This window comes from Felis catus, chromosome A2 (genome assembly GCF_018350175.1).
Source record: "Felis catus isolate Fca126 chromosome A2, F.catus_Fca126_mat1.0, whole genome shotgun sequence".
NCBI lineage: Eukaryota > Metazoa > Chordata > Mammalia > Carnivora > Felidae > Felis > Felis catus.
The window spans coordinates 150,810,983-150,837,070 of record NC_058369.1 but is presented as its reverse complement, the minus strand read 5'-3'; the positions used below and the strand labels follow the sequence as shown (position 1 = coordinate 150,837,070).

The 26,088-nt window shown below is 42.9% G+C and overlaps 1 protein-coding gene and 1 long non-coding RNA gene across 5 annotated transcripts in view; one reads left to right on the top strand and one right to left on the bottom strand.

Annotated features, from left to right (window-relative positions):
- The window catches only part of CNOT4 (CCR4-NOT transcription complex subunit 4), a 148,545-nt gene extending 139,923 nt beyond the window's left edge, over positions 1-8,622 (top strand). For 2 of the 4 annotated variants that reach the window (XM_006929399.4, XM_011280578.4), the window contains exons 11-12: positions 5,004-5,216; positions 5,919-8,622. In XM_006929399.4, coding sequence (XP_006929461.1) covers positions 5,004-5,216; positions 5,919-6,220 — 515 coding nt within the window. In that variant the 3' untranslated portion in view covers positions 6,221-8,622. The remainder of the gene's footprint in view (positions 1-5,003; positions 5,217-5,918) is intronic. The other 2 variants (XM_006929400.4, XM_011280579.4) reach the window with 1 other exon arrangement.
- Positions 3,518-5,920, bottom strand: LOC111559543. The gene is made up of 2 exons (XR_002740609.2): positions 5,573-5,920; positions 3,518-3,911 (listed from the first exon to the last, which is right to left on the bottom strand). It is a non-coding gene; the product is annotated as an uncharacterized LOC111559543 (long non-coding RNA).
- Positions 8,623-26,088: the final 17,466 nt, after the last annotated feature.

The window sequence follows — 26,088 nt, the reverse complement described above, 5'->3', positions numbered from 1 at the left end:
CTCTTCTGTACATCCTAGTTAATGGTTGGACTAGTCTGGAGTTATGTAAAAATACCAAAGATGGTTTCGACCTGTTGTCGATGTTTCAGGCTCGGGGTGTCTATGTAGTAACAAAAACAGCTCCACGCGTGCATGACTGCCCTTGTTCTTTCCCCCTAGACATTTCCATAAGTGGGCCTCACTGGCCTCTCTTTTTACTGAACTTGATAGCATTTAATGGTCACGTACAACCCTGTGACATTTCTTCTGTTGCTCCTCCGGTGATGTTGAACTTTTCCCGTATTTGCATTGTCTCACTGTCTAGACTTTAAACTCCTTGAGAACAAGAGACAAGAGTTTTAAGTTGTTTGTTCTCCTTGCATACCGTACGCCGTCAGTAAATAGTTGCTTTGACTTTCGTCTTGGCAGTCTTAACACATACATTTTATAATCTTTGTTGTTGCCCCAAGCTGGATTTGTCAACTCGCTTCGTGTGCTGTGATCAACTTGTTATGGACTGGGTGTTAGGTAATCAGCAAGCTGGCTGAATTTTAAACATAATTTCTTCTTTCTGGTGTTCTGATCCACGGAAACATAGTATACTGATACTCCTCACATCATGGCATAGGAGAATGTAGTATGTGGCATCTTGAAGGTACTTTAAATTGTATGTCTTTGAGTTCTATACTGAAAAATAAAACTGCAAACAATTTGACCTGCTTTCCTGCCCTCAAATTATTTAGTCCTGTAAATAGTGTTTTGTTGTACGTATTTGAAAATTATAATTAGTTTTTTTAATATTGTAAAACATTTAAATGTTGTCAGCCGTCCTTTAAAAATGTACAGTTCTTCCCGGAGTAAATACTACAACTAATTAATACAAGTCAGATAGTATCATTTCTAATATAAAATATGTTCACTAACTTGATTTTCATTGTACATTCCTTGTGGAAAGTTTAAGGTACTTTCCCATATCTCGACCTTGCAGTATTTTGGTGAGAAGGCTTATCGGTTCAGTCGACTGACTACACAGTCCCTCTGTGGAGATGCTGGGTGTTATCCCTACGTTCTCGGAGGAGACTGTTTGCACAGAGCCAGTTTCTGGCAAGTGAGGAGTCCTCTGCCTTGTCTTTTTGGAAAGTTTACTGTCTATTCAGTATTGAGCACTAATAAAAAATAGTTGTTAGGCAAGTAATAGATGGGCTTCAGATTGCTTTCCCTTCTCTCATTTTGTCCCTACAAGAAACCAGGGCAGATATTATTCCTACTTATGAAATAGAGTCCTGGGATATTAAGATACTTATATGCCCAAGGTTGTATTAATTACCATGTAGAGCTGATAAATACAATCAGTCCATCTGCAGTCTTCAGCCCAGTATTGTTTTCCATTAGATCTACTGAGTTGTACATACTAAATTGCACCCCAGTGTGAAGTCCTGTATCAATAAACAGAAATGAAGTTGCATCAAGTTGAGTCCACTGGTCAAAGTTCTGGTACTATTTTAAAGGGAAATATGTATTGGGTGGGATTTTTTCAGAGCCCTAGAAACTAAGGAACCAACTTCCTTTGTGTCATTGGTTCTCAACCAGGGACCATTTTGTTCCCCTAGGAGTCATTTGGTAATATTTGGAGATACTTTTGGTTGGCAGAACTGGGATGTATGGGCTCCTAGCATCTGGTGGGTAGAGGCCAGAGATGCCGCTATACATCCTGTAATGCATAGAACGACCCCGCTTAACAATTATGTAGTCCAAAATGTCTGTGGTGTTGAGGTGAATAACCCCTGCTATTGTATATTGCAAAGAATGGATTACCAGAGGCCCTTGTTGCCAGAACCAATTGGAGTCCAAGGCAGGGAGGGAGCGGGTTGGGGAAGGAGGTGATTTCAAGTATGGCTGGACTGAGAGAGCTATTTTGATGAAGTTAGGCTTTAGTTAATTTCCCGTCCCTTGCCTGTTCTTTATGCCAACACTTGGCATGGCAACAGGGGAGAAAGCTGAAGAATATTTCTCTTCTAAGCTACTTGGGAGTCAGTGGTCCCATTCCAAGAGCTAAAGATGTCAGTCGCTTCCCTGTGACACTTTGCAGCTTCACTGTGAACCAGTCGTGCATGCTGTCCAGGTCCTGAGATGCCTAGATACATGACTTTGTTTTTTGGCAAGATTGTAAGAATTATAAACTAGCTTATTTATTTCTCAAGGTATCTTATAATCATAGTTCACCTGGGATGATATGAGTTTCTCACTGTTTCTATATCATGTGGCAAATGTGAGTTTCTTTGGCCAACAGAGAGTTGACCCTTAAACAACTTGGGGTTAGGGGCACCAACCCCCTGCATGGTTAAAAATCCACGTGTAACTTTTGACTCCCCAAAACTTTACTAATAGCCTGCTGTTTACCAGGATGCTTTACCAATAACATAAATAGACAACACATATTTTGTATGTTATATGTATTATATACCGTATTCTTATAATAAACTAAGCTAAAGAAAATGTTATTAAGAAAATCCTAAGGAAAAGAAGAATACATTTATAGGACTGTACTGTATTTATCCGAAAAAAGAATTGCGTGTAAGTGGACCCATGCAGCTCAAATCTGTGTTGTTCAAGGGTCCGCTGTACTCTTGCCTGATTTCATTAGTCTAAAATCAGGGAAACATGTTTTTTAAAGTAGACTTTATTTTTTGGAGCATTTTAAGTTTATAGCAAAACTGAATGGAAAATGCAAAGTTCCTGCGGGTCCCCTGCCCGTGAACAAATGTCTTTTGACTGGATTGCAATACTAATTTTCAAATAAACTTTATATAAATGTAAATATTATTCTGTTAATGCCAAGTAGGGGTTCCTTGGTTCCACTTCTCACTAAATGTAAAGCAAAAGTAAGGAGAAAATTGGTATTAACTGAGTCATGGGTATTTTCTTTTTCTCTATTCAGTGGAAAAGAGGGTCTCAAATCATCTCTACAGTCTTCTTAATTGACTTTAGCTACCTAGGTCAAGAGCATTAGTTAGTCTTCCTTGGAATTTTTCCACGTGGTTATACATCATCTTTTTATATCAGGGGGATTTTATTTCCCTCCTAGGAAGCTTTCCTTGTTTAGAGTTCCATTTCTGGTTAATTGAAAACCATTTTAAGTTATTCCGTCTGACGATTTGATCACTTTAAAGGTTAGAATGTGCCATAGTCAGCAAACCTTCCTGTACTGGAGAGTATTTTAGAACTTTGTTACTTTGTTACTGTGAATTGCCTCATGCAGTTGGGAGTCAGGGTGAAAATGACTATTGCATTGTTGATTAGAAATCCCTCCCACCCCCAGCCTAGCTGCAAAGCCTACTCTGTTTATTCAGCCAAAATATTTCTCTATCCTGCTACTCATGGCCAGTGGATATACTATAATGTTGCTGTGTTTCGATTGTGCCTTTTTTAAGTCATGGGTCTTATAGATCCATTAAAAAAGGCAATTAATAGTCTATACGGTGTAGATCAAGAGAGAGAGAGAGAGAGCTTGGCGTTATTAAGAAAAAACAACTCGGGGTCTGGGTTCAAGTCTTTATTAGTTATGTGACGTTGAGCAAATTATTCTGGAGTGTGTTCATCTGTTAAATGGAGATTATTGTCCCCGTTCCGCCTACCTCACAACACGAGGGCCAAATGAAACAATAAATAAGTGTGAGAGAGCCTTGTAAATTGTACAGCTCGGTGCACGTGTAAAGATGCAAACAGGAGGCGCCTTAGGAAACTGCCTTGATTGTGAAATGAAAGTAGGTTTGAAGAATTTCTTTTCCCTTGTCTTGACTTGTCCGAATGGCATAAATTGCCTTTTCTTCATCTTAGTAATTCAGGGATGACTTTTGTTGGGTTTGGTTGTAGTTTGTTTGTTTTTTTTTTCTTTGTATGAATAAGGCCAGTAGGGTTAAATGCTTCACTTGCTGAAACATGATACATAGAACAGTAAACTGGTGCAAAGCAGAATTATAAAAAGACAATTCTACATTCACCAAATAGCACAGACCACCTGCTAGAATACCATCATCATCAGTGGTGATTGCTTATCAATTCTCTGCTCTTCTCAAAAACCTCAGTTGGTAGTTTGACCTACATTCCTGTTTTCACTAAAACCATTACTCTACCACCGACTAAAACCATTACTCTACCACCGACGTTTCACCCATTCCCCTCCAACCGATGAGTTACCGTATGTGGATTCTGGATGGTGGTAGATCAAGTTTAGTTACGACTATCAAAAGCCTTTTTACGTTGATGTGTCTTGTCAGGGATGACACTATTCATAAGTAGAACCAGAGAACTGACTGTAGGACTCCAGGACTTGAGTTTTAAGTGATCGGTAGAACTGTTGGAATAGGACAGGCAGGCTGCGCTGGAAATTATCCCATCTGAAAGGTAGCTTAGCCCCTGCCTACTCGGCCTTTATGACTAATGGAAAAATGCTCTTTTCAAATTCAAAAGCCTATTCATTACTGCCTTTCTCCTCTGAAATGCATTACCAGTTTTATCATCAGGAAGAAGAACTTAATTATTTTTCCTTTTCTATTGGCTTATGTTTATTCTTCATAAAATGACTTTTCTTCCACTTAACGGGCTCAGAAATAAGCTCCTATATTGAACTTTGCAGGCTTGATAGCATAAATCAATTCAGCTGGCCAAATGCCTCACTACCTGAAACTTCATAACGTGGCTGAAACTAAGTTGTGCTCTGGAGCATTGAGTCTTTAAACCGGCTTAGTGATTTACAAACGCAAAATGGTGAAGAGCCTCTAAGAAGGACAAGACGCTCCCTCTCCTGATCCTTGAGCAAGTTCTTCCTCACTTATTTCAGGGGCTCTGAGCTCACGAGAGAAATCCTAACCCAAGTTTATCTTGCTAGGAAAACCCATCTTAAATGCTCAGTAAAGAAAGAATAATTCTTCTCCCGCTTAACCACGAAAGAACAACATCTGTTTCTAACGTCAGCTTTTTATTTTTTTTTTTATCTTTCATTTTTTTGTTGGTAAATCTCCCAGACAACAGCAGTTCTGTAGAGAGTTTAAATATGAAGGAATGGCAGGACGGGCTAAGGGCACTTCTACCCAACATTAACATCAACTTTGGTGGACTGCCCAATTCTTCCTCCCCCTCCAACGCCAACCACACTGCACCAACGTCCAACCCCGCCACCACCGACAGCCTGAGTTGGGACAGCCCTGGCAGCTGGACAGACCCAGCCATCATCACAGGTAACTTTCTCGCTCCTTCGGCTCCACTGACTGCCATCCATTTGGTTTTTAGCACAGATTAAACGCAGACAGAGGTCTCTTCAACATCGGCTTCTTTCCACAAAGCCACACGCGTGGGGTGGCCTGTGTCGTTCTCTGGGGTCCTGCAGTCTCGGTTAGCTGTGTTGGCCTCGTTGTATCAGAAGGCATTTGGTGCCTCGGTTGCTTCTCTGGGTGTAAGTAGGTGCTAACGTCTGGCAGCACGTGCGCATGTTTCAAGTCTCAAAGAACAAAAGTGTCTGACTTACCCTTTTAAAGGAACATACTCCACTTTTGAAAATAAAGCTCTCTATTATAAGGCTATCTTGTTTACGTACCCCTGTTAGAGAAGGCGAAGCGCGATTGGGAGATGATGGCATACAATTCTGGGGGCTACTTTCCGCAGCTCTGCCTCTGTGACAGTGGGGGACGATGTCTATGCCGCTGAAGAGGAGGCATGGGATTCTCTAGCAATGAATCATGGTCCTTGTGGGCGGAGGATTCAAAAGAACATAAGATTAAAAAGGTCTCCTCTGGAAGGGGTTTAAGATTTGTAAGTTTTGTTTCTTTTTGGATAAACTAATCACCTGAGACATTGTTTGTTTGTTTGTTTGTTCGATGGGTTTCTTACTCTTGTTTCACAAACTCACCATCTCCCCCCTTGTTTTTCTGTTCTCTCCTTAGGTATTCCAGCAACTTCAGGAAACAGTTTAGACTCTCTTCAAGATGACAATCCTCCACACTGGCTAAAATCCCTTCAGGCCCTCACAGAGATGGACGGCCCCAGTGCTGCTCCATCGCAGACCCACCACAGCGCCCCCTTCAGCACACAGATCCCTCTGCACAGAGCCAGTTGGAACCCCTACCCTCCTCCTTCAAACCCTTCCAGCTTCCACTCCCCACCCCCAGGCTTTCAGACAGCCTTCAGACCCCCCAGCAAAACCCCCACAGATTTACTACAGAGTTCAACACTGGACCGCCATTAGGGAAAGAGGAGAAACCATTAGAAAACGCAGGATTTGTCCCGCCCTGTTTTCTCCCTCTCGGCCCACACCCACAGCTCCTTCTCATTCTTACATTCTGAAGAATCCAGTTCCCGATCAACTTTTTTTTTTCTCCTCACCCCCAGATGCAATGCGATCACAGGGTCATTACCATCTCTTTTTTTTTTAATTGTAAAAGTTTCTGTTGATCCAGCATTTGAGTGACACTGTTGAATGTTTCCTAAAAATGCCTTTTTAAGGAGGGACAAAAAAAAAAAAGAAATCAAAGGGCAGTCTCAATACTTAGAAAATTACTGTTTGTCTGTTGCGCATAATAATGACATAATCTGCTTAGCAGAAAATGACGATTAATCTTTAGGAAAGGTCAAGTAAATGCATTATCAACTGCAAAAGTTTTGAAAACCAGGTTAATTGAAATGAGATTGCTAAGTGCATGGGGGAAAGCAGTGGTCCTGACATCCATCTTGTATTCAGCTTATCACTATTGCAGGGAAAATGCTTTTAATTTAATTTAATTTTTAATTCTTCCGGCAAGTTGATGGAGAGGACTTGATTGTGTCGTTAAGCAAAAGAATTTATTGGAAGTTGATGGAAAGACAAATTGATCTGTAGCAGTAACTGGCCTATTGCTAAAGAGTTGATAAGGAGGGGAGAAGTGATTTTTTTTTTTTTTTAAAGGAGAAAAAAATTTTTGGCTTTAGATTTAAAGTAAATTCAAATGTTTTAAAGAAAAAAAGTATTCACAGATTTAATACCTATGCATAACATAAGAGCTGAAATCTAAGTGATTTCTTCGGTCTTTCTCCTCTGTCAGAATCTTTTTTTCTTTTCCCTTAAAATTCGCCTGACCGGGGCACTCTGAGATAGCACTGCTCTGGGGCCATCTGATCACCATCAGGAGCAAATCTCTGACCTCCTCGCCTGCAGCTTTTACTTAACCCTGTAGTTTCTGGACGTTTGTGCAGTATTGAAAAGACAGGAGAAAAGAAAACAGAAACCTGGTTATAACCTGACGCTAAAACTAAAAACAAGGAAATGTACCTCTTTCTTCAGAATTAAAACTAAAATCTTAAATAAAACAGAAAACTTGATGATGACCCTTGGGTTGTTCTTGTTTTTGTTTTTCCATTTTCTTATACATGAGCTTGAGACATTTTGCGGTAGCAGTCGTCAGATGTTTTCGTTGCTCTCCCGCCGTCAATAATAGGAAAAAATGGTACAGAAGAAGAAATCAGGAAAAGAATTCATCTTACCGTCGGTCTTTGCCATCTTTGAACATCAGCCCGTCTTGTCCTCAAGACTTCCTCTCCCGGTGGCTTTCGGTAGAAGATAACTTCCCTGTTATCTATTGTACTTCCCTGCTATTGTACTATGCAGGCCAGACCTCAACCGAGAAGACTCGTGAGCCAGGCAGGAGCAGATGGGCTGATGGTGTGCCGAGACGTTGGTTGGCTTGAGAGGCCTGGAGGGAGGAAGAGCCATTGCGCTGTGCAAGTAGCATTTCCTTGTGTGAGCGCCATGATAGGAAAGAGATTGGGAGAACGCTGATGTCGACATCCCACAGACACCTCTTCTGTGACCAACCCATTCCAGGGAATACCTAACAATGGGGAGAGGGTCACATCACTGACTAGCAGAGGGTGGGGGACAGAATGAAATGTTCCCTCCCAGGTTCTTAAGAATCTGCGTGGTTTGCATTTCCTGGCTTGGATTACATTGACAAGTCCAAAGATGGAGTTTGGGTATTTTCAGCACATGATTCATAAACGGAATCTTTGTCAAATGAATTAAGTAGGTCTTGTAAGTCATGCATTTCACATTGGTTTCTTTTTCTTGCCTATACTTTGTACTTCAATTTGCTACCAAAAACCTAAATAAATAAATAAATAATAAATAAATAAATAAATACGTAAATAAGCAAAAAACACAAACACACACAAAAACAATTTCCACACAGTTTTTGAAAAGTGAACAGGATAATTTCAAGTGTCACCACAAAAACAGATGTTGACCAGATGAGTAGTAAATTGTTTTTTTTTTTTTTTTTGAATCAAGATGTTACTCTGTTAGAGGACTAGAAACTGCAGACTCTCTATGTCCTGTGAACTTTGCTTCGGTCTCCTGAGTGATAGACCAACACACGGATACTATTCAGGTAGCAATGAATTGTGATCAAGGCTTTTGGGGGAGGAGGGCTTGGATATTCCTATTCCTGAGAGAGGGGTATATCAATACAAACGTTGCTTTTTCTGTAAAAGAAGAGACATTCTACCTTGCAATCTGCTGTGATTGATTGTATGTATGTTCAATGTATAGTCTTATACATAAGACTATAAAACTTATTTAAAGAGTAATAAATAAAAGCCTGTGTGCCTCCCACCCAAGTCAAATGTAAAACCAGCAATATCTTGAGGACTCCTCTGGCCCTCTCCAGTTATGCTTCCTTATCTTTTTTCACCATCCACAAGTAACTATTCTGTTGATTTTTGTGTTAATCTTTATTTTCTTTGGAGTCTTGCCACTGACGTGTGTATCCCTGAAGAATACGTTGTTTGGTTTTAAGAGCTGAGTAGTAAACCAAAATCTAGCTAGCTTTGTAAGAATAGGGCAGTACGGTCACTATTACATCAAGGCTTTAAGGAGAATAGATAAACTAAACATTCTCTGGGTCATAGTCTGGCTTTAGCTTCACTGATAACTTATAAAAGCCAGTTCTGGGGAAGACTGTGCAAGTTCACAAATGAATCCTGGAAAACAGGGTCCACTGTGGGCAAGGTGTCCGGCAGGGCTGTTTTGGGACTCCAGTCCTGGATGCCTGGCAGAGACATGGTCTGGAGAAGTAGTCTGCTGTCTCTTTTCTGTGTCTAAGCTCACCATGGCTTCCCTTCAGTCCTCTGAAGGAGCCAAAGTGTAACCCGTGGGATGGGGTGTTTAACATAGGCTGATCAATTCACCCTCCAGGGCATGGTGGAGAGAGCAGAAATTTTATTAGGTTTGGTCAAAATCAGATAAGTACGAAAAAGAACCTGAACCAAACTGACTTAGGCAGTCTTTTGGTATAAGAGCAGTGGGAGTCTTGGTGTCACCAACCCTCAGGATGTCTCTCCTGGGTCAGATCTGGTGCACAGCTGCCGTTCCTGGCATTTCCTTTCACCGCTCTCCTTTCGTGCGTGTTTCCCCACCCCATATTCCTCCTATATGTTATATCCTAGTTTGGGGTTTTTTTTTGTTTTAATTCTCCAATTTTGTTGGAGTGACATTCTCCACTAACTTCTTGAGAAAGGTGTGTGGGAGATAAATAGTAGTAATTTGCGTACCTGGAAGGGAAATACTCTCAGTTGATAGTTTGATGGATATAGGATTCTAAATTATGATATTTTTTCTTTTAGAAAATTTTTTTTAATGTTAGAGAGAGAGAGCTCAAGCAGGCGAGGGGCAGAGAGAGAGGGAGACACAGAATCTGAAGCAGGCTCCGGGCTCTGAGCTGTCAGCACAGAGCCCAATGTGGGGCTTGAACCCATAAACTGTGAGATCATGACCTGCATTGAAATCGGATGCTTAACCAACTGAACTACACAGGCACTCGTGGAATTTTAAAGGCATTAGTCTACTGTCTTGTTTCCAGTATTGCATATTGATCCTTTATGTGTAATCATTTTTTGTCCCTCTCTGGGAACTTACAAAAACTATCTTTAGTGTTCTGGAATTTCTCAATGATGTTCCTTTGTATGACTCAATTTTAATTCATTGTGTTGCACACAATTGGGTACACGGTAGATTTTTAAGACCTGGTGACTCCTGTCCTTCAGTTCTGGGAAATTTTCTTGACTTATTTCACTAGCAAATTTCTTGCTATTATTTTCTCTGTTCTCCCCCTTTAGAAATCCTGTCTTTCAAATATCAGACCTTCTGGATTTTCCTTTTGCTTTTCTTTTTTCCAATTTTCCATCTGTGTCTTTGCTCTTCTTTCTAGGAAGTTTTATTTTAGTGTTATTGTTTATATTTGTAGTTTTATTCTCCTTGGGTTGTTTCTGTTTCTCTAAGTTGGTTTTATCTGTTTGCTTTGATCTCTTTCATATTAAAGACTTCTCAGATCCTTGATCACCCACTTGTGAATAAGACCATAAAAAGCTGATAGAAAGGTTTGGAAGGATGAAGCTTTGCTAGCTTTGAGCTTCACTATTGGAAGATGTAGATGGGCTCTGTGTTGGGGAACCCCTAGTGTCAATGTCTTTAGGCCTTTTCTTTGGGGCTGGTCTGGGTCTGGTAGAGAAGAATTGTAAGATGGGTAAGATGGGCAAGGGTCTGACTGCCAGAACTATACTGGTAGTCTCTGTATTCGTTATGCATCTATTTACTTAATCCCTGTCTTGAGGTCTTTCCTTTCTGGGGATTAAGTCTGCAGACATCTGCCCACTTAGGAGACATGTGGCTGCACCATGGTGTTGAGTGGGGAATGAAAGTAGGGAACTAACTTCTTACCATAGTTTTCTCAGTAGTCTTTATTTAAAAAAGAAAAAAATTGTTTTAATGTTTATTTTTGAGAGAGAGCGTGAGTGAGGGAGAGGCAGCGAGAGAGGGAGACACAAAATCCAAAGAAGGCTCCAGACTCCGGGCTGTCAGCACAGAGCCTGCACCGGGCTGGAACCCACGAACTGTGAGACCATGACCTGAGCCGAAGTTGGATGCTTAACTGACTGAGCCACCCAGGCGCCCCTCAGTAGCCTTTATTTTATCTGCACCCAGCACATTTTATCCTTGGTTCCAGGGGTACCTGGCACTGTCGGCTTCTGTGTTCTTGAAGATTCTGTGGTGTAAAGTGGTTGGGATCTCAGCTTTCCCCACTGCTGGCTTGAGCTTTGTCAAAGCAGCTGAGTTCACTCAACCGTCTACTTTGTAGGTTGTCCGTTTTGTTCTGTTGTCTCCTCTCCTGTTCTCATATTTTTTTCTGTATTCTAATTTCAGTAGACCTTTAGGAAGAAATGAAGTTAAAATATGTAGGTTTAATCTACATATTCACCTGCCCACACTTGTTTTGTTTACCTTCAAGTGGTTTCTCTCTTTTAAACATCCTTTTTCCAGTGAAACTCTTTTGGTTTATAGTCAATAGTTTACTTTCCAAAAGTTCATCATACAGGGCATTACTGAGATGGTTAAAATTTTAGTCTGAATGTCAAAAGGCAAGTTTTACCGCAGCTTGAGGGGGGACAAGTGGGGCAAGCTGGGACCGCAGCTTGAGGGGGACAGTGTTGCAAGTCATGGATGTAGGTCATTTTCTAGGCGACAGTGAATGAGGATGATTCTACAAATTGCAGCAGAGAAACGGATACCCTATCCTTAACTGTACACGAATTGTACTTTGTGAGTGGGTAATACATGTCAACAATGTCTTTCCACAAGGATTTTATCCTTTAGAGGGTGAAAATCATTATTCAATTGGGGGTAACCCAAATAAGTTGGGAAAGAACATTAATATTGGCTCAGATGTGAAGGGCACAACTGATAAGGAAGAATTGGCCAATTCCCATTTGATCCGTCCCTGCGGGAAACTGAGCATAGTAGGCCGATGTGTGTAAGTAGGGTGGTACCTCCTTCCACAGCATCCCTTCATAATCGCAGGAAGTAGGTGTACAAGAGCAATAGAAATTAGGCTAAATAGAATTTGTGTCGGGGGAGCTGGATGATTTAAAAACTCTAAGGCTTATAAATAAGAGCATTTAAAGAGAAATAATGATCTGCAGCTTTCTTACTTTCGCCTTTACTATTTGTAAGACTAAAATACTGTGATTAAAATGCCATGCCTATTACATGCAATCTAGAAGATTTTTTAAAATTTTGTTCCAGGAGCATGAATTTCTCAGCTTTTGTCAGTCTCTATAATATGCAAAAAGCAGATAAATAAGCCCAAAGAAGTTGGGTTTTTGTCCTGGGTCACAGATTTAATAGCAGAGCTAGGACTAGTTATTACCCATTCTCAATCACATTTATCCATGACGTGGGTCCTACTCCTTTTCTGTCTCAAAAGTTCCAAGTGCTTTGCCAAATTTCTTGCTTATATTTATAGAATTGCTGCGATAAGGGTGAGATTATCTGTTTCTCCTTTATTTTTGCTAAGTAGTGGTGGGAGAAAAAGGTTTGAAGAGATACCCTTTGTCCCAAATCACAGAGGGTGAGCCAAAGGTTGGTTGGGAAATAGAACCCTCAGGGACTTCTTGACTGTTTTGTGCTTATACTGAGTTTTATTTACAATAAATTAGACTACCAAGTTAACCAGTATCTTCTGGATCTTTCTACAGATAAGGAACAAGGACAAAGTTATTGTCTTCAGGTGTTTGAAGGACAGTTACATAGGAAGGAAATAGGATGCAGATGCAAGTGGAAGTAAAACGTGAAAAGGAGAGCTGGGTTTAATTTAGCCTAACACTTTTTTCAAACATATACGGTGGGCCAGGCATAATGCCAGGTTCTAAAGGACGTACAAAGATAAAATGATCTCTACTCTCATAATCTGGAAAAGTGTGGATAGTCAACTCTAAAACAAGACTGAATGTGAGTGTCAGAGGTACAAAATGTCAAAGTGGCTCAAACTGTTGAGAGCTGTAGATTACCTGAGACTTGGGGAGTGAGGGATACAGTCTGAGCGAAGAAAGGCTTTGTGATGAGATTGCATAGGATATGTTTGGGGATTGCATCTCAGTTTGGAAGAGACCTGGGGTTTGTGCAGGGGGCTTGTGAGAGAGAAATCCTGAGGGTGCATTGGGCACTGCTTTTGTTGCAAGTGAACCTTGACGATTTCTATTTCGGGGGAGAGATATGATAGGATTGTGCTTTATAAATATACAGCCCTAGATGGAGATGGTTAAGACAGGAGAGATGTTGGAACTTCTTTTGGTTAATGAAAGAACCCAAAGGACCTAGAGTTTGGCCCCAGAGGGGCCATTGATGACTCCCTGAAATTGTCTGCAAAATATAGTCTGTGCATATGTATTTTATCAAAACAAAAAAGGTCCATGATACAATAAAAAGTCTGGCCAATAAACTAGAGAAATAGTCCAGCTAAAGGTTATTGGTTGATAAGGGGGTTGTGAATGGAAAGAAGGAGAAAGAATTCAGGAAGGATTTCTGAAACTTGAATCTTGGCAAGTTACTGGATGCTGTTAAAGGATAAAAGAAAAATAATTTCAGAACCTTCTTAGGTTTCGCCTGGATCCTCCACTAGACTGTAAGCTCTTTGAGAGCAGGGAGCGCATCTGCTTGTTAAATAACCCTTCTGGCCCCAGCTCTTAACCAAGCGCCCGGCACATAGTAGCTATCCTCTCGCAGTAACTATTTACCTGGATGAGAGTGAAATGTAGTATGGCTATGGTTGTGAGCCAGATAACTGGAAATAAATGTATTGCACTTAAAAGAAAAGTGGATTCATGAAAAGGAACTAGTTTAAAAAGAAGATGGTTCTTACTTTTGGATTTGTTGAGTTTGAGGTTTTAGCAAGTCGTCCAGGTGGAGGTGTCCAGGAAATGGTTGGAAATTTGGGTGGGACTTAGGGGAAAGGCCAGAGGTAGAAATATAATTTGGAGTCCTCTTGATAGGGGAGAGACTGAGATAGTATACTGGGAAAAAGAGAGATGAGTGGTGTGAAACAAAGGAAAACAGTGTATATTGTCAGTGTAGGACCTTTTCTAGGCAAGAATTATTCAAAATGGCATTCTCTATCAGGGTTTCATCAGGAAACCAGGGATTCCACTGGAATCCCTGGATCCACTGGATCCCACTGGAAAGGCAGGGAAAGGAAAAGTCAGGAGGATCTCTGCTGGCTTTCAGGAGACCTGGAAGTTGCAGGAGTCAGAAAAGCCTTCACCAAAGAGCTCTCGGCTGCTTGCAACACCAACTTGGTGATTCTCAGGAGGTCTCTGGGAAGCAGCTACCAAAAACCCACATTTGTCGATGGCCACCTACCTGTCCATAGCTGTCGCCTCTAGAAGTGAAGCCACTTCTCTCACCTTTCACATTTTACCTACGTGCCTCTTATCAGCAGGATCTAACCTGGGATCCTGATGGAAGGGATCAGAACTGTGACGCAGAGGAGAGGGGTGCAGGGTGTGGGGCTAATGATTAACTGTCAACACTCAAACTGGCTCCTATGGTTTTGCAGCATCTAGAATGGGTCATGTCACCTCCTGGTCAATACTTTCTAAAAGCTCCCCCACCTCCAGTACGTTCATAATGAAATTTAAGTTTTGCTAGTGTGGCACCCAGGGCCCCCTCCCCTAACAGACAGAATGGTAATCTCTATTTCATGAGACTATGCACCTGTTCCTTGCATATCTGGAATGCACACACCATTCATATATATATATACCTCATATATGCCTTATATATGCCTTCATCAATGAAGGGATGATTCTTTTTGTTTACACATACACAGGGCTAAGCATACTACCTGACCTTCAGTATGAGTAAATGAGGAAAGGAAGGAAGGAAATTTTGGAGGCTAGGGTGGTATTAAATTTTATTGGCAGGAGATCAGTAATAATCTTCAAGGGCCTGGCTTTAATCCAGTGGAGGTACTAAAAAAATTTTTATAAAAGCCAATTGCAATAGGTTGAAGAATGAAGTATGACTAGGAATTAAAGAATTGGAAATAATTTACTGCAAAGAAGTTTGATAAAGGGATACTGACAACATAGCTTGAGAGGCACACACAGAGGAGGAGAGGCTCCTTCCTGCCCCGAAGGAAGTCAGGTTGGGGTCATGAGCCCGTTAGAAGTCAGAGAAGACAAACTATATGAAAAAGTGAATTTTGGGGCGCCTGGGTGGCGCAGTCGGTTAAGCGTCCGACTTCAGCCAGGTCACGATCTCGCGGTGCGTGAGTTCGAGCCCCGCGTCGGGCTCTGGGGTGATGGCTCAGAGCCTGGAGCCTGTTTCTGATTCTGTGTCTCCCTCTCTCTCTGCCCCTCCCCCGTTCATGCTCTGTCTCTCTGTGTCCCAAAAATTAAATAAACGTTGAAAAAAAAAAAGAAAAAAAAAAGAAAAAGTGAATTTGAATAAGATGACAATTGAACAGAATCAAGAGCACAAGTGGAGGTTTACTCTTAGGAAGAGGGATGCTTTTCCTTCCAAGCTAGTAGCAAATAAGAGATTGGATTTTGAGGTAAAGACCAGAAATGTTAAGGGAATCCATTCTTAGGGATTATGGGTTATGCTCCGTAGTATGAGGAAGCCAGGCCTAGAATGGGGATTTGGAGCTTGAGAACGTACTAAGGCACAGCTACCATTTTGGTAAAAGTATAGATAAAAAGAATGGTAAACAAGTAGCAAGGGTCTAGGTGAGGTTGGCATATATCTGAAATGGACCCAATCGGAATGATTTGATGTTGCCCAGAAGGCTTATCAGTGTGGGAGTAAAAGAAAGGAAAGGAGGTGGTGCAGATCACCAGAAATAGACATGGCAGAAAGTCTGGGGGACTTTGGGAGGGATAGAGGTATCAAAGTGCTTACCATAAGGTTTGGGCCCATAGAAGGCCAACAGAAGAGGATGTTCTTAAACCACACCTCAGTCTCCCGGGAGACAGAGCCATGTGAAGGAACAGCTCACCAACTAAGAAGTTGGACCCCTCTGTGATCCCTAAACTTTCTTCCAAAATTCAGGATTTTATGATTCTTTTGGGATTACTGACAAAAGCCAGAATTCAAAATTAAGGGTAAAACTTAACAGAATGTACACAGAAGTCTTTTATAAAATTCGCAATACCCAAATTCCATAGATTGAGTTTCTTCCAGGGACATCTGTATTTTCTTGTCAATAATACCCGTATCACTTTTTTTAGAATTCTAAACACTTACTGAACACAGAGGTACTAGGGTGTGACATGTTTTAGTGATACAGTTGAGAATAAAACAGACGTGGCTCTCTTCTTAGAGCTCGTATTTGAATGATAGAGATAACCATTAAGCAAACAGTCCAGCAGTGACTACACGGTCATATCAAAAATACAGAAGCACATGCTTATAGCCTTAGGATAAGGAAAACATTTGTAAGAGAAACTCAAAATACAAGACCCAAGAGGCAAAATATTAATCAATTTACTAAACCTAAATTTTATAGACACTTTAAGACAAAACACCATAAACAAAACTAGATCAGCAACGGACTGGGAGAAAATAACTTGCAAGCTATGCATTAAAAACCTTGAATAACCTCAAGATTCCCAGGCTCTCGCTAAGAGGCCCCAGACAGGAAACAGCAGAAGTGTTACTGCTTACTTCCTCTGTGGCCTGGGGAAGGACCACAGCACCCATGCCGGCCTGTGTCTTCATCTCGGCATCAAGTTCATTGTACGCAGATGGCTGTGAGGCTCAAAGGAGATACAGTAAATGAGAGCGCTTTGAAACTGACATGCACTACAAATGCACGGAATGACTGTTGTAATTGCTGCAAAATGCTCTCTTCTCATGAAACACCGCTGTCACGCTTTAGACTGGTGGCTGCTGGTATGGGCTTAAGCTTTTAGCCGTCTGGATTTCTTTAGTGTCAGTCAAGGAGCCCCTGGGCACCCCCCACAGGCCGCACTGTACTCTGGATGTCACTCCCCCTGGGAATGGCACCCACAGTGTCCCTTCAAGAAGACCTGTAGTTCAAGTGGCTTCCAGGTTTGAATTCTGCTACCAACCGCCCTGGGGGATGCGTTGGGTCTGATTACCTCAGACGATCAGGATGACAACTTTGAGTAATTACCCTTATTATGTTCGACGCGTAGAGAGCTAATCGTAACCAGATGTTGTGGTAACAACTGTTCTCCCCGCTTTTCATTTCTGCGGAAGATGCTCCTATACGGTATGTGGCAGGGTTGGTAAAGTGTATTTTGGAATCCTGTATCTCAGAAGTCTTTTACAGACCACCTAATGTGTCCTTATGTATCATTTTAACACAGTACAGATGGATAAATATTTTGTTTATTCATTCCTTGAACAAACATTTATTGAACACCCACTGGTGAGATTACCAAGGATGAAAAGACATGTTCCCGACCACCAAGGAGATCACAGGCTCGAAAGGGGAGACTGACGTCAATATTTCTTAAAGCTTTTTGATTGAAAAATAGGAGACATCACGAAAAGCACATAAATCCTAGATCTGCAAAGTGATGTAGTAACATGGTGGAGAGAAGGTTTAGTTCAGCTATGGAGGATCAGGGCCAACTTCACAGGGGAAGAAAAATGGAAGCTGGGCTTCAAAGGATGAGTGGAGTTTGCTAGGTGAAGGCCAGGGATTTGAGAGAGGGCACAGAGGATGGAGAGGACAGGGCAGGCCAAGCAGGGAGGTGGCAGGTGCAGGAGAGTGAGAAAGGCATGGAGGGGCTTACCAGGTAGTGGGGTGTGGTTGGGGTATTGTTGGAGGAGGAGCAGAAGGTAACCCGGGAAGGTAGGTTGTGGCCAGATTTCAAAAGGCCTTGACCCCCAAGTTGAGGACTGTAGGCTTTTCCTTGTAGTCAACATGTCTTACAATTTTTTTTTAACTGATTAGATTTTTTAAATTTAAATTCAAGTTAGTTACTGTAAAGGGTTGTCATGCTTTCAGGAGTAGAACCCAGTGTTTCAACTCTTACATATGACACCCAGTGCTCATCCCAAGAAATGTCCTCCTTAATGCCTGTCACCCACTTAGCTCATCCCCCAACCCAACACCCCTCCAGCAGCCCTCAGTTTGTTCTCTTTATTTAAGAGTCTTTTATGGTTTTGATTGTACTCGACAAACGAGTTGTGGGAGAAGAAAAACTAGAAATAAGGAAACCAGTTAAGAAGCTATTGAGAATAATCCAGACACAGAAGGACCAATACTATAAGATTCCAATTCTGTGAGGTACTAAAAATAGTCAAATCCATAGAGAAAGAAAGAATAGTGAGGAGAAGAGCAAATTAGGAGTTTCTATTTAATGAGTACAGAGTTTCAGGTTTAGGGATTAAGGATGATGGAAAGGCTCTGAGATGGTTTGGACAATGAATGTACTTAATGCCACTGAACTGTTCACTCAAAAAGGGGTAAAACAGTAAATTTCATGTTATGTGCATTTTTACCACAACAAAAAGCAAAGCTATTGCTGTCGTCCCGGTGAGAAAGTGCACACGAGTCTGAATTGAGATAATGAAGATCAGAGAAAAAGAGTCACTCTTTTTTTCCTTTTTTCCTTTTCAATCAGAGTAATTTTAATTCAAGCAACATTTCTGAGAGATAACTGGCAGGACTTATGTCTGAAGGAAGAGGTCAAGTAAGAGAAGGGGGCAGAAATGACAGAGGTCTTTGATGGAGATAACTGCGTATATGTTTGTTCAGGAGGAAGAGAATGAGGACTTTGATTTTGGGGGGTGTACTGTGCAGTGAAAAAGTAGGTGTATGTACACATACACACACACACACACACAAGTGGAGCTCAAGTAAGAGGACAGGGGTAGAGATAACAATTTAGGGATTGTCAGCGTGCAGGTAGTATGGAACTGAAATCATTTAGGGAAGCGTCGGGAGTGGGGGAGCCATTAATGAAACCTTGGAGAACACCAGCTAGTAAGAGTGAGAGGAAATTGAGAAGAAAAGAGTGTCATGGTCAATTATGTCAAATGCTATGGGGGCCAGTTAGGATGAAGACAATGCAAATGGTAGAGTTGGAAATTAGGAGGTCAGAGGGAGCTTCTCCAGAGGGAAGGAAGTGATATCATCGTCGTGGGTGAAGAAGTGAATGGGAAGTGAGGAAATGGAGGTAGTTAGTGGGGACGAATTTTTTTTTTGAATACGAGATTCTTCATCTCTTTTGCACCAGAAATTTTATTATTTATTATTATTTTATTTTATTTTAAAGAGAGAGAGGGGGTATGAGCCAGGGAGAGGGGCAGAGGGAGAGAGAGAGAGAGAGAGAGGGAGAGGGAGAGAGAGAGAATCTCAGCCTCCATGCTCAGCATGGAGCTGATGTGGGGCTCGATCCCACGACCCTGGGATCATGACCTGAGCTGAAATGGAGAATCCGACACTCAACCAACTGAGCCACCCAGGCACCCCCCAGAAGGTGTATTATTAATCTTCATTCTTTTTTAAAAAAATTTTTTTATGTTTATTCATTTTTGAAAGATAGAGACAGAGCACAAGCAGGGGAGGGGCGGAGAGGAAGGGGGACACAGAATCTGAAGCAGGCTCCAGGCTCTGAGCTGTCAGCACCAGAGCCTGACGCGGGGCTCAAACTCACGAACCGTGAGATCATGACCTGAGCCAAAGTTGGACGCTCAACCGACTGAGCCACCCAGGTGCCCCATTAATCCTCATTCTTAATCTGTTTATGTGCTTACTCTTCAATTCAAGTCCAATCTCACCTGTTTGCCACTGGTTGACACTGTCTTCAGTGAAACCTTCTAACTCTGTGACACCCTCAGCCTCTCTTCTCTGTCTTAAACTGAAGATAGAAAACACCAAAACCTCTTTTGTAATTACAAATGTTACCGTGTAGATGGCTCCTATTTCGGTGGGAAACTGGGCCTTGTAGAGTCTCTAGAGAATCTTTGTGTCTTCAGAGAATCTCTTCAACAACATAATGATTCACTCCTCTGTGTAGATGAGGATGATTTTCCTGATTCTGAAACGTAAGGACTTAAACTTATGTATCCAGCGCTCATGATGCACGTTGTTGACATGTGATAAGCTGGGTGTTAGAAAACCCGGATCCTACTTCTGTTTGTCTCTAGCCATCTGCGTGGTGCTGAATAAGTTAGGTCATTTTGCTCTTCTGGATCACAGGTTGCTCATCTATAAAATGAGCGGTTTAGATGAAGGGATTTTGAAAATTCTTCCCTGTTCTGATACATTCCCACTCAGTTACCTTTGTGACTATGGCACCTATTTGCCAGGTGATTGGCCAGGGCCAGGGGGGCTGTGTACAACTGGGGAAGATGAGAAAACTACTGGCCTTTATTGGGACTTGGGTTTTATGACTCACTGTCACCAGGTATCACTTAGTCCCCTTCCCTGTCGGGCTCCAAGGCCTCATGACTCACATGGTTTCTGGCTTCCTTGGCCCAATCTACTGAGCCCTTCTCCCAAGCTGGCTTCTTAGGGCCATGGACTTGGTTGATGGTTTTCTTTTAGGCCAAGAGCTGATCTGCAAACTCTGGGGCAGAGGAGGTGGGAAGAGGACATGGGGCCAAAAAGCTCTAATGAAGTGAGTTGAGATTCTCCCGATGCCCCAGTATGGACCGTGTTCCTTCCCGTGTGATCCGTGCGCCCACGTTCAAGTCACACGTGAGGCCAGCCTGGCTGAGGTGCTGGTGGATTCCTGGTACAAGCACCTAAAAATAGTGGATATGGGGCTGAACTTATCCATAAGTTAATGAAGAAACCTGCCAGTGATGATGAGGAAGCTGGCACGTTTCCCGTTCAGATCAACAGTTCCAGATGAGCCAGCACATGTTTGTTGGTGGGGCTGAGCTCAGTCTCAGGCTGCCAGTAAAGCTCCCTGGAGCAGGCTTCTTGTCAGACATTCAGAAAAATTCACTTGTCGCTGGTGCATGTGCTCTCAGATGAGATGACTCTTCCATGGAGGACCGTGGGGGATTTCCACGTAGGTGCCCAGTATCACGCCCGGTTTATGCCAGGCCTTCTGGTTTTGATTTAGCCAAAGTTGCCTGAGGTTTCCTTTCGCGTCTGGTCCTTGCTGGTGTATGCTGGTCGTTGTTAGGTTTTACATCGACAGAGGGAAGGGCGGAAGCCTTCTCGGTGCGCTGATAGTAGGAAAAAGGCAAAATGTGGGCAAGGGGCTAGCAAAAATGTGGGGGCAAGAAACTGGTTCTGAATGCCGGAAAGAACAACCCTCCAGTACTGCAGGGAACATATTTCTGGGGAGAAAACCCAGAGTGATTCCGTCACGGAGCGTCCCAAATGATTTCAGTAAAGTCACTCGATAGTCCCTACTGTCCCCGAGTTGGAATACAGATCTGTTTCATCATCTGTTGGTGAGGTCTGCAGTGGAGTGAAGCGACCTCCTTATGTCTATGCCAAGAAACTGTGGGGGAAGAAAGTGTGTCGTCAAGTGTAACATCAACCAACCTGCCATCCACTGGGACCATGACACAGTTTCACCCCGCAGAACCATCCTTTGAATTGTAACCGCTTCCATGGGGACACAGAGCGGGGGGTCCAATGGAGAGAGCAGGCCTTTAACCTGAGCTTCCATGGGGACACAGAGTGGGGGTCCAATGGAGAGAGCAGGCCTTTAACCTGAGCCCTTGGCCCCTCCACGCCTCCAGTTCTTCCATTTCACAGCCTCCCTCCTTCAGGAAGCCCTCGCTGGCTGCAAGAGACCCAAACATTTATAAATGCAACTCTCTCCCAGGACATCTGGCTTTGTCTCCTCTGGGACTCATTTTTGTCAGATTTCAGTCACCTCTTTTATTCTCTAATGTGTTAAATGGCCTAACTGGGATCCCAGAGCGGTCACTGGTCTGGGAATACGTTTTAAGCTAATTATTGGAGGCTTAGTGACAGTTCTCAGAGCCAGGCTCATCACCTTTCAGTGTTCAGAAGCAGGGGCTCTGTTGCATTAAAACCACTGACTTTTTGGGGCACCTAGGTGGCTCAGTCGGTTAAGCAGCCCACTTCGGCTCAGGTCATGATCTCCCAGTTTGTGAGTTCGAGCCCCGCGTCGGGCTCTGTGCTGACAGCTCAGAGCCTAGAGCCTGCTTCAGATTCTGTGTCTCCCCCTCTCTCTGCCCCTCCCCTGCTCACACTCTGTCTCTCTCTCTTTCTCTCAAAAACAAAAAATAAATAAATAATAAATACTTTTAAAAACCTGACTTTTTAAAAAAATTATTTATTCAAGTTCAAGTAACTTAACATACAGTGTAGTAGTGTTGGTTTCAGGAATAGAACCCACTGATTCATCACTTAATATAACACAGTGTTATATGTAACAGTGTTCAGCCCAACAAGTGCCCTCTTTAATATCCATCATCCATTTAGCCCTTTCCCACCTCCCCTTCAGCAACTCTCCATTTGTTCTCTGTGCTTAAGAGTCTCTTGTGGTTTGCCTCCCTCACTGTTTTTACCTTATTTTTCCTCCCCTTCCCCTATGTTCATCTGTTGAGTTTCTCAAATCCCACACAGGAGTGACATCATAGGATCTTTATCTTTCTCTGACTTATTTCACTTAGTGTAATACACTCTAGTTCCATCCATGTTGTTGCAAATGGCAAGATTTGATTCTTTTTCTTTCAATGTTTATTTTTATTTTTGAAGGAGAAAGAGACAGAGCGAGAGCAGGGGAAGGGCAGAGAGAGAGGGGGGGGAGACACAGAATCTGAAGCAGGCTCCAGGCTCTGAGCTGTCCACATAGAGCCCGATGTGGGGCTCAAACTCACAAACCGGGAGATCATGACCTGAGCTGAAGTCAGGTGCTAACTGACTGAGCCATCAGGCGCCCCAAGATTTCATTCTTTTTGATCGCTGAGTAGTATTCGTGTGTGTGTGTGTGTGTGTGTGTGTGTGTGTGTGTGTGTGTGTGTGTGTGTATACCACATCTTCTTTATCCATTCATCAGTCGATGGACATTTGGGCTCTTTCCATAATTTGGCTATTGTTTATAGCACTGCTATAAACATTGGGGAGCATGTGCCCCTTCCAATCAGCATTTTTGTATCCTTTGGATAAATACCTACTAGTGCCATTGCTGGGTGGTAGGGTAGTTCTAATTTTAATTTTTTTGAGGAACCTCCATTCCAGCTTGCATTCCCACCAACAGTGCTAAAGGGGTCCCCTTTCTCTGCATCCTCGCCAACATCTGTTATTACCTGAGTTGTTAATTGTAGCCATTCTGAAAGGTGTGCGGGGGTACACCGTTGTGGTTTTGATTTGTATTTCGCTGGTGATGAGTGATAATGAGCATCTTCTCACGTGTCTGTTAGCCATCTGGATGTCCTCTTTGGAAAAGTGTTTATTCACGTGTTCTGCCTATATCTTCGCTGGATTATTTGTTTTGGGGGTGTTGACTTCGATAAGTTCTTTATAGATTTTGGATACTAGCCCTTTATCGATATGCCATTTGCAAATATCTTCTCCCATTCTGTCAGTTGCCTTTTAGTTTTGTTGATTGTTTCCTTCACGGTGCAAAAGCTTTTTATCTTGATGAGGTCCCAAAAGTTCAGGTTTGCTTTTATTTCCCTTGCCTCCGAAGACATGTCTAGGAAGAAGTTGCTGTGGCCGAGGTCAACGAGGTTGCTGCCTGTTTTCTCCTGTAAGGTTTTGATGGTTTCCTGTCTCATATTTAGGTCTTTCATCCATTTTGATTTTATTTTTGTGGATGGTGTTAAGTAAGTGATCCAGTTCCTTTCTTCTGCATGTAAAACAACTGACTTTGGGCCAGGGGACAATGGGGCCAGGACTTCAGCAGGGGAGGGATAATTCGTGAAGGACAGTGGTTGTGCCCTTTGAGACAAGAGTGCAGATGAGACCCAAGCTACAGCTCAGTCAGGAGGCTTTTATGACAGAGGGCTGTCCCGCCTGTGTCCTGCCCTAGCCCCATACTTCCGCCTGTGACTTGATCATTTCAGACTAAGGCAATTAATTCTAATTCCCAAGCCTCCTAACCCTACGTTTCCACTTATACAGTGTATGATTCGAACATAAACTGTTGGTGGGGGGGGGGGGCCTGGGTGGCTCAGTCGCTTAAGTGTCTGACTCTTGATTTGGGTTCAGGTCATGATCTCACTGGTACATGAGATGGAGACCTGTGTCAGACTCTGCGCTGACAGCTCGGAGCCTGCTTGGGATTCTCTCTCTCCCTCTCTCTCTCTCTGTCCCTCCTGCACGTGCCCTCTCTCTCTCTTGCTATCTCTCTTTCAAAAGTAAACAAACATTTATAAATAAATACATAAATAAATAAAACTAAAATTTAACATGACCACAAGCAAACACCTAAAGCTGAACCTACTATTATGCCTTTTGATGTCTACCTGGTCTGCTCCAGGATTTCATGTTTGTTCTTCTGCCCCCACCACGATTCTCCAGACAGACACCCACAGCACCCACAGGGGACCCTCTGGTCAGCGAGGCTGTCCCAGCAGTAGGGCACTTTTACCAGACTGTCTTAGAAGACATGTGCTTGGCCTGATGGCCCAAGGCATTCAGAACCTATCTTCGGAGTTGTGAGCATACCCCCCAATTCTTTAAAGTGTGGGTCCAGTGAGTGGAGTTGTAGGACATCAGACACAAGGCAAATAAAGATCCAGCCCCTTTCACTTTCATGCTTCTGCGAAGAGGAAAACAAAACCAATACCGTATCAGGAGGAGGGCGTGGAAACTTATGCAGGTGTGTGCAAGTTTCCCGCAGAGAAACTTCTGTGAGATACTGGATCTCCTGAACCTGTGAGTTCAGCGTGGGGAGATTCTGTTCAGGTAACTTCTAATTACCCTGACCAGCGCGCCTCCCTCCTACTCCCTTCTCCTGTTTATAGTTTTCAGAGCTGTTTACACAATCTCTTGATATCTCTCCTGTCCATAAGCCCAAGTTACTAAGCCTGATCCATGCTGCTGCTTTGATATTGGCGACTGTGTTCCCCAGCCCTCTGTGTACCTTGATCCAACCCAGAGCAGATCTAAGGGAGGATGGGAGACATCAGTGAGGACTGACCCTTGTGACTGTCCTGTTGGATGCACAGACCAAAAGCCAAGTGATGATGAAACAGGTGACTGAAGCCACATTACCCAACTAAGCTCCAAGCTATTTTACACCCACTCTCCTCTGAGATCTCTGGCACTCTCTCCCTCCTTCCTCAGCTCAGATGTTGGTTGACTGTTTGTTTGTTTGTTTGTTTGTTTGTTTGTTTGTTTTAAATCATGCTGCAAAGCCTACTCAGAAAGAATGGCAAGGGAAGGTTTTATTTAACACTCTCACTTCTTCTCCCAGAAGTCTTCCTTTGCCCTTTTCCATGGACCTCTTTTATGGAAGAAGAGACTCCTCAGGTTATTACAACAAGGATGATGACAGAGGTAAGACCACAAGGGAGCTGCTTTGACGAGCAGTGTGCTCCTGAGAAATTCTCCATCTAGCATTGTATTAACTGTGCCTTTCGTATTCTTTGTGCTCTGGCATTTGGGGCTCACTAACCAAGGAAAGACTGCCCCTCCCAGGGCTAGCTAGTTCTTTGAGAATTCAAACAACTCCCTGGTGAGTGTGCCTTTTATATGCAAACCAACCAATCCAGAGCCTAAACCCTCAACCACCACCTTCACGGTCTTCATCCGGCCAAACCACTATCCCCCCTTCCCTACTCTCCTAGGGTGGGATAACAGACAACTAGAGACAGCACCTCAGCCCCAGAGATCTCCAGTCAATGCTACACCTGTTCAGCTACTCATTCTCCCTCACACACTTCTCCCTGCAAAAAAAAAAAAAAAAAAAAAAAAACCTACTGTACAGGCTTTTGCCCAAGCTTTCCCCTCCCTCCTGCCGCCTCCTGACACTTCCTCGTGTCACCCTGCACAGCGTGCCATTCCCCCCTCTTGAGACCTGTGAGTAAAAGACTATCTTTTCAATGGCAATCATCTCCTGATCTATTGGCCCCACCATATCTGAATGAAGGCAAAATCCCAGGTACCTTCTAAAACCGGCACAGAGGCCAAAGACCTTGGTTAAGCTCTGCCCCTCTCTGAGGGGCTGTGTCAACTCTCTGAAATGGAGATGAGGTCTCTTAAGTTTTAGAAAAACCCAGCTGTGTGCCTCCCCTTGTGGCAATGACAGGAGCATCTCTTGCCTTGAGGGTCCGCCCAGCAAGTGGTCAGCTCCCTCTTGTCAATCCTGGGCCGAGGCAGAGGAGACCAG